The sequence below is a fragment of the Perkinsus marinus genome (genome assembly GCF_000006405.1).
Source record: "Perkinsus marinus ATCC 50983 genomic scaffold scf_1104296958686, whole genome shotgun sequence".
Taxonomy (NCBI): Eukaryota; Perkinsozoa; order Perkinsida; family Perkinsidae; genus Perkinsus; species Perkinsus marinus.
Window position 1 is genome coordinate 347,317 of NW_003206671.1, and position 7,945 is coordinate 355,261.

At 53.9% G+C, this 7,945-nt stretch overlaps 1 protein-coding gene across 1 annotated transcript in view; it reads left to right on the forward strand.

Moving 5' to 3' along the window:
* Positions 1 to 177: 177 nt before the first annotated feature.
* Pmar_PMAR028244 (hypothetical protein) overlaps positions 178 to 7,945 on the forward strand; it is a gene marked incomplete at its 5' end in the record, with an annotated part of 15,170 nt that continues 7,402 nt past the window's right edge. The window contains 14 exons of the mRNA XM_002774193.1: positions 178 to 273; positions 355 to 468; positions 516 to 666; positions 922 to 1,069; positions 1,118 to 1,391; positions 1,539 to 1,646; positions 1,762 to 2,190; positions 2,389 to 2,955; positions 3,114 to 3,405; positions 3,459 to 3,665; positions 3,717 to 5,492; positions 5,540 to 5,841; positions 5,894 to 6,331; positions 6,380 to 7,945. The exon at positions 6,380 to 7,945 is cut by the window's right edge and continues 4 nt beyond it. Coding sequence (XP_002774239.1) covers positions 178 to 273; positions 355 to 468; positions 516 to 666; positions 922 to 1,069; positions 1,118 to 1,391; positions 1,539 to 1,646; positions 1,762 to 2,190; positions 2,389 to 2,955; positions 3,114 to 3,405; positions 3,459 to 3,665; positions 3,717 to 5,492; positions 5,540 to 5,841; positions 5,894 to 6,331; positions 6,380 to 7,945 — 6,468 coding nt within the window. The remainder of the gene's footprint in view (positions 274 to 354; positions 469 to 515; positions 667 to 921; positions 1,070 to 1,117; positions 1,392 to 1,538; positions 1,647 to 1,761; positions 2,191 to 2,388; positions 2,956 to 3,113; positions 3,406 to 3,458; positions 3,666 to 3,716; positions 5,493 to 5,539; positions 5,842 to 5,893; positions 6,332 to 6,379) is intronic.

Genomic DNA, 7,945 nt, shown 5'->3' on the forward strand with positions numbered 1-7,945 from the left:
TGGATGAACTTGCCATTGGCGGCACGGATGGTGGGTGTGGAGAACGTCAAGTGGAGGCGGATGACTTAACGGAAGGGCAACGAAAAGCTGTGAACGATCTGTAACGATGCTGTTCTCAACAGTCGGTTTATTGATCTGTGACTCGATAGGTATACGTGGGTCAACGTTCTTCCCAGTATGTCGTGCCTCTGTCTTCACGGCCCTTCTGGGTGCGGCAAAACAACAGTCATCCATCGGGCTCATGAATTGGCTGCAGCGAATAAGGATATTGTGGTAGGGGAAGGAAGGGAGGACGGTGTGTTGACTACACCGTGATAGGGAGGAGCTCATGCATGGTCTTGTTCCAAAATTCAGACCCTCCATATTGACGACTCGACCGACCCGAAGTCGCTTATTGGTGGCTTCCAGCAAATTCCAAATAAACCTGGGAGATTCGAATGGCAAATGGGGGTTCTAGCGAAGGCTATGGTAGAGCTTGCATCCTTAATGGGTTAGCTGAGGCCGTGTGTGATCAGGTGGAGGGGTCATGGGTAGTGATCGAAGACATCGACAAGGTGTCCAGTGACGTGTTGGCCATTCTGCCGAGCCCCAACGACGATGAGACTGGCTATCTTGTGCTTGAGCAGAATAGGACTCTGAGAGTCCACCCGGACTTCGTACTCATTGGTAGTAGCGATATAGAGGCGGTCTTACTACGATAGCTCGCGCGCCATTGTGCTCTGAATGACCTGGATGAACTTGACCTCTATTGTTGGTGCGATGTCATCGCGTCAAGTGGTAGATGTCGGAATAGGGTGAGATGCGCCTCGCTGTTATGGTGCTTTGAATCAGTTGTTTTGAAATTGGCTAGGTAGTGTAGTTGGTTATCCCGTGGTTCTACTTCATGACTCGTGGTTCATGACTGATGGCCTCTGTGTGTAGGGACTGTATCATCGCTGGCCAGTAGTCAACCAGGCGTGGGATCTTCCCTTGATTTGCTGTTGGCCTCTAACACTTCCCTCCAAGCATGGACACATGTGATGATGCCTCCGATGACGGGAGAGGAGATGGAGACCTATATTGCTGCCAAGTAGTAGAAGGGAATGTTTTGATGGGGACGAATTGGACCGTATTTTAGGACTTTGGCGTTTCCAGCTTGGGGAGAGGCTATCGCTGAGGCTTATCAACGAGTTAATACAGCCATGGAAGAGCAAGGCGTATCGCGGAAGTTGACCCCGAAGGACTTCAGTCGGGCCATAGAGCGCTTGGGACCACTTTCGGCGAAATGGCCTCATCGTTGGCCATTGGCTGAGAATACCAGGCTGCGTATTGCGAGAGAGCTTTATGCGGTTTGGGTGGCACACGTGTTCGACCAGAAGGCTCGAGAGGAAGTGTATGGCGCGCTCCGCGAGGTAGTTCTCATGAAGTCAGTTCACGTTTATGATTGCGATTGTTGGTATTCGTTCCGCTCTGTGTGCGATGATATCGCATATGTTCGTACTGTTTTCGCTCATAGTATTTTTCGGCGAGACGCTAGACTAACATTTTTGTATGAACAGCTCGATCAGGCGCTCTCACTTCCCTCGGGTTCTGCTGCATCGGATAGCGCTCCTGAGGTGTCCCTCGATCGCTCGAATGTATCCATCGGCACTGACGTTGAGCCGCTGGTGAGGAGAATTACGGAGAGCGAAGACCGTGGAAGTTCAGTTTTGGAAGAATATTCTCTCACAAGTGTAGGCTTTGGGCAGGCGTCTGGTTCGACTCCAGAGCTCATTCTGGCAGGTCCATCGGAGATTGCTGGAGTTCCTCGCAAAATGTGTTGTGTACAACGAGCCAGCGTTGTTGGTGGGTGACACTGGGTGCGGTAAAACTACGACTGTTCAATGCCTTGCACGCATGCTCAATCGAGAGCTGATGGTTTACAACTTCTCCGACCAGAGTGAAGCGCAGGAACTGATTGGAGGGCTTAAGCCGCTGCCACTCGATGCGAACGACTTAATCAAGCGTTGGCACGTTCTGATGGACAAGACATTTTCGAAGAAGTCTAACGCGGCTTTGGCGGCTCACGTTGATAAAGTAGCACAGAAGAAGGGCGGAGCGAAGGCCCTCGCGATTGTATTGGAAACATGCAAGAAGGCGATAGCGGCTGGTAGGGAGGAAGAGGAATGGAATAAACTCGCGCAGGACTGTAAGGCGGCGACTGAGACTAAGGTACTACATGGCAGAGATCGTTGAAACTGAGTTATTGGAGTTTCGCTCGGGATTTGAAAAACACTAGTAGAAAACATATACCGCATTTCACTTGGCGGAAAACAAGTCTGTTATCGGACGCGGGAAATACGCGTGTTAGGAGTATTACACCACTTCACGTTAAACGGGGTTGTATCGGAGTGCTGCTATGTGTTGTAGGTTTCTCTGAGATTCGAGTTTGTCGAGGGTCAGCTGCTCACTGCCCTACGCACTGGCGCTTGGCTTGTCCTGGATGAGATCAACTTGGCGCCGGGAGATGTTCTCCAGCGCATTGCGGGCCTCTTGGAACAAGGAGCGAGCACGGCAGAGAATCCAAAGTACTTTGATGTTCACGAGGCAGGCGGAGCTGGTGTGAGGATCCCTATCCATCCGGACTTCCGGTTGTTCGCCTGTATGAACCCCAGTCATCTTGGGCCGGCGAAGAAGCCGCTTCCTGCTGGTATCCGAGCACGGTTCTGTGAGTACTACGTGGACGAGGTGGTGGAGGAGGCCGATCTGATCCAACTGGTTACTGATGGTTTGTCGAAGCACTTGCCCAACCCTCCGAGCGAGGCGGTGGTTAGCGTCTATAAGAAGGTCCGGGAGATGGCTCGAGATGGCCACTTGAGCGACGGTCAAGGCGGGAAGCCAGTGTTCTCATTGAGGTCCCTAGCGAGAGCGCTGAGATTCGCTAGGACCTTCGTGAAAAGTCCACGGTATCGGCATCATGATGGAGGGATGGAAGCTGTAGTAGTCGGGTATGGATCGCGCGAACAAGTGGTGATTTGTTCGATTGAGCTGTGTCTTGAGGCAAGGATTCGGTAGTCGTATTTCTGTTGTAATGATCACGTGATGTGGCGATATTACACTGCAAGTCGATGATGAATTTGAGAGATTTATGGTAGGTTCGGGAAGGCCTAGCGGTTACCTTCGCTGGAGTCCTGTCGGAGTCGTCCGAGGCGAAAGTGATGGAGGAGATAAATCGATCCTTGCCGGGACCGTCCAAAGTCCCGCGCAGGATCGGCCAGGCTGCCGGCTCATTGGACGTAGTCGTAGAGAAAGAGGCTGTGTGCATCGAGGGTTACTGGATCGCAAGGGGTCCTGTGGAGATCGACGTTCAGAGGCTGCTGAGAGACTTCTGTGTGACCGAATCGGCCCGCCGCAACTTGAGGAAAATATTGCGATGCGTATCTGGAGGTGGGTCATACTGCATGTGATGGTGTTTGAATCTGAGAATATGATTTTTTCAGGCAAAGTCGTCCGGCCGCCCATCTTGCTTGAGGGGCCTACTGGTGCAGGGAAGACGTCTTTGGTGAAGTTCGTCGCTGCTATGACGGGTCATGGCTGTGTGAGAATAAACAACCATGAGCACACTGACTTGCAGGAGTACATCGGGCAGCACGTTTATGATCATGGAGTGCTCAAGTTTGAGGAGGGGCCCCTTGTGAAGGCTTGCCGTGAGTTTGTGCCTCTACTACTACTACGGTCGTCTCAGTGTGTTCTTTCAGGCGCGGGAGCGTGGGTCGTGCTGGATGAGCTCAACCTTGCTCCGAGTGAGGTGCTAGAGGGAATCAACAGGTTACTTGATGATAATCGCGAGATCCACATTGCGGAGACTAACACAACCGTTGTCCCCGATCCCGACTTTGTCGTATTCGCCACGCAGAATCCTGCTGGGGGAGACTATGGAGGGAGGAAGCAGCTGTCGAGGGCTCTCAGGAACCGTTTCACGACGATGTGGATCGACTCGCTATCTTCTGATGAGCTTCGAGCTATATTGCAGCACAAGTGCCAACTGGCTCCTTCGATCGCGGCAGCTATGGTGAAGGTGTATGAGGACCTGAGAGCCCATCGGAATGTTGACGCTCTCCTTGCTGGAGGGGGAACGGATCTGATCACGATCAGGGACATACTGCGTTGGGCTCACAGGAAGCCTGGCACCATGGAAGAGTGTGGCCTTGAGGGTTGGTGCCTGCTGGGCGAGAGGTTGCGTCATGAAGACCAGCGTAGTGAGGTGGCTAAGGCTATTGCGAAGCACTGCAAGACTTACGGCGTGACGGCTGCCTCTTACTTGGAGACCAACTATCGGGAAGATCTCTATGTTCTGGAAATACAGAAAAGTGGTGGTGGCTCGGGACTAGTGTGGACGGAGACTATGTGCCGCATGGTGGCTCTGGTCGGCCGCTGTGCGAGGAACGGGGAGTCGGCGCTTCTGGTGGGCGAGACCGGCACGGGAAAGACGACGGTCGTGCAAACAGTTGCAGACTTCCGGCGCATCAAGTTGGAGATCGTGAACTGCCATCAGCACACGGAGCCTGCAGACTTCCTTGGCGCGATGAGGCCGACGGCTGGCAAGAAGGACGTTCGAGGACTGATCAAAGCCAAGGCCAAACGGATGTGTGATCTGGTCGGCCGAGATGTCGATGAGGAGCAGTCCGTCGCTGTAGTGCGAGAGATTGTGAACGACTATGAGCTCGAGAGTGATGAGAATAGTGAAGATCCGCCCAGTCCGAAGAGAGCTCGGGTGAGGTCTGAGTTAAGAGCTCTGTGGAGGGAAATAGCAGACTTGCGAGCTGATGTGAATCACGATCGGAGCATAGATCACGACTTGTTCGCCTGGCAAGACGGTCCTGTAACAAGAGCTATGCGCGGCGACGGTCACTGGGTGTTGCTCGATGAGGCCTCCTTAGCCACTGATGCTGTTCTGGAGCGACTAAACTCGGTTCTGGAGGCAGGTGAAAGGAGTGTGATGCTTGCTGAGAAGCCCGGTGGAGAAGTTGTTGTCGGCGGGGATAAGTTCAGTTTGATGATGACTATGAATCCTGGTGGGGACTTTGGCAAGAGAGAGCTCAGTCCGGCGCTGAGGTCGCGTATGACTGAGATCTGGGTCAAGGCTCTCGACTATGCCGATGAGAATGACGATTCTGAGGCCAGCAGGCTCATACGGAAGCTCCTGAGCGACGAGGCGAAGTCACTGATGCCGTCCATTCGTCGAGCTGTCGCGTGGGTGGTTAAGAACATCCCAGCACAGATTCTACCGATGTCGATCCGTAATGTGGGTCTGTGGGTGAGCGCCTGTAATGAACTAACTTGCATGAGTCTGGGCGAGCGCTACTTACATGGCGGCACTATGACCATTGTTGATGCCTTGATGGACGCTCCTGAGCTGCAGATGGAGGCTATGAGGATGCTCGAGACACAGGCCCCACGGGACACTGACTTGAGCAAGTTCGGTCAAGACGGTTACCAGTGGGTTCGGGACGCAGTACGACGGGGCGATTCTGGTGAGTGTCTTTGCCGTGGTTGTTTTTTGCATGGCTCTTCCGATCAGATGGCCTGGGCCCTTTCTCTATGCCGGCTCCTACTACGGGCGCTGCCGCAGCACCCATCCCTTTCGACTTCGCCGCTCCTACAACTGCTCTCAACTTGGGACGTATTTTACGAGGTTTGACTGTTGGTAAGGGGATGGCAGTGTTGCTTGAGGGACCGCCGGGGACTGGTAAATCCTCGATCATCGCGGCACTGGCGGCTCGTTGTGGGAGGGAGCTTGTAAGGATCAATATTTCTGAGCAAACGGAAATAGCTGATTTGGTTGGACAGTTCCTCCCCGCGGCTGGCCAGGGCGGCCACGAGGTGAGTATAGACTTTATTGTCACCCTTTAGGGCATATACAGTGTGCTCTTAGGTGTCATTCGCATGGTCAGACGGCGTTCTGCTGTCCGCATTGAGAAGAGACAATTGCTGGGTTTTGCTCGACGAGCTCAACCTGGCTCCTCAGCCTGTGTTGGAGGGGCTCAACTCCCTACTTGACCATCGTCGAGAGCTCGTTGTCCCCGAGACTGGCGAGCGAGTCAGAGCTAAGGCCGGCAGCTTCCAGCTTTTCGCGACGCAGAATCGTATGGTTGACGGTGGCGGACGAAAAGGTCTCCCCAAATCCTTTCTTAACCGCTTTGTGAAAATCGCGGTATCTGAGCTCTCCTCAAAGGACTCGGAGTCGATCTGCAAGAGGCTCTTCGGTGACGACATGTGGAACTCGGTCTGTGAAGGAGTTGTCGAATCTGTCCGGATCGCTGGAGATATGCGGTTCAAGGGCGGCAGTGGATGGGAGTGGAACCTCAGAGATGTAGGTTACGTCCTTGGTCTTGCTCAATAGACATGCAGCTACTTCCAGGTGCTTCGAGTATCATCCTCGGTGCAGCGACGAGCCATAGGGCATCTATCTCCAGCATTACAGTGCTATCTGTTATTAGCATCCAGGCTGCAAACCCAAGAAGACCGCGAGGCTTTACGTCCTAGCGTGTGGGAGGCTTCGTCGAACCAGCAATGGGCAGGAGAGTGTGATGTTGAGGATGTCGATGTGGGTCCGATGCTCGTCAGAGTGGCGGAGGCTTTCGCGAACTCGAGAGTTGCCGATTTCGTGGCGAGTGACGCTGACATACTGCAGTGTCAGTCGTTGGGGCTAAGTGCTGGTTGTGCTGCTGTTCTCAACAATTGGCCAACTCTATTGATTGGTGACGGTGGCAGTGGGAGGAGACGAATGGTAGAGATCCTCGCTGCTGTCGCTGGTGTCAAGCTCGTGAGCATCAGGATGCATGCTCAAATGGACGCTAATGACCTGGTTGGTCAGTTCGTACAGAAGCCTGGTGGAGGGTTTCAGTGGGTTGACTCGCCTCTGGTCTGTGCGCTGAAGTCAGGCGATTGGGTTCTCTTCAACTCGGTAGAGCAATGCCCCTCAGCGGTCGTTGATCGTCTCAATGCTTTGCTCGAGGTCGGCGGTAAACTGCAAGTGCCAGAACGAGGGCGAGCAAACCCGGAAGACCTGACAGTCACGCCCAATCCTGCTTGTCGTCTCTTCTTCACGGCGGATGCTCGTCATGCTCACATGGTGTCGAATCCACTGCGGAATAGATGTGTCGAGATATTCGTAGGCAGCTGTGCTCAGGGTGGTGACTTGGAGAGGGTCTGCATGGCTGCGTCTGGAGGCTTAGTCGAGAGCCTCGCCAGTGTTGAAGACATGCAAGGTAGCCAGCTGCAAGCGATCGCTCGTGAAGCGAGTAGAGCTGTAGCCCTGGGGGACCACTTGCGGGTGGGAGAGTCCGACCTCCGTCTACTCAAGCCATCGTTCTGCGGGTACTCTCTCGTGGCCAAGACCATAAGCGCTGCTTGTATGGTAGCAGAGGAGATCTCGGACGACCCTGTTGGTCAGTCCTTTGCTTATCAGTGGATGCTTGAAGGCACTGTTGGCACACCCTGGGACGTCAAGGCGAGGATTGAGAATTTACCTTCGAGCTTGAACGTGGCGCCTGAGGTTGTGAGAAGCATGGCCGTGCTCTCGGCTACTGATAAAAGATGGGTGGCCAAAACTTATCTACGGTTGCCGGCCAAGCAGGGTACGTTACTCTATCAGGTTGGTCATCCCGAGGAAGCCGACGACTTTACCTTGCTGAGCGGGAGACGACAGTTGCTGATTAAGACGGTGAGAGACAACATCGTCGAGCTACCAAGAGACCCTCGGGTCATGCCTCACTTCTGTCGGCTATTGATGGTGTTGGACTCCTACGACCAACTGAGCGCACAGGCAGAGACAAGTATTCTGATATTCCTGCAGGAGCTTCTGGACGCCCGTGAGGTTCAGTCGTCTCGGGCTAGTCGGCCGCCTGCTGCCGCTGTGGCCTGCCCGGCTCATCTACCCATGTACGCGATCGCCAGTGAGTCCACGTTGGAGCTTGTTCTGGAG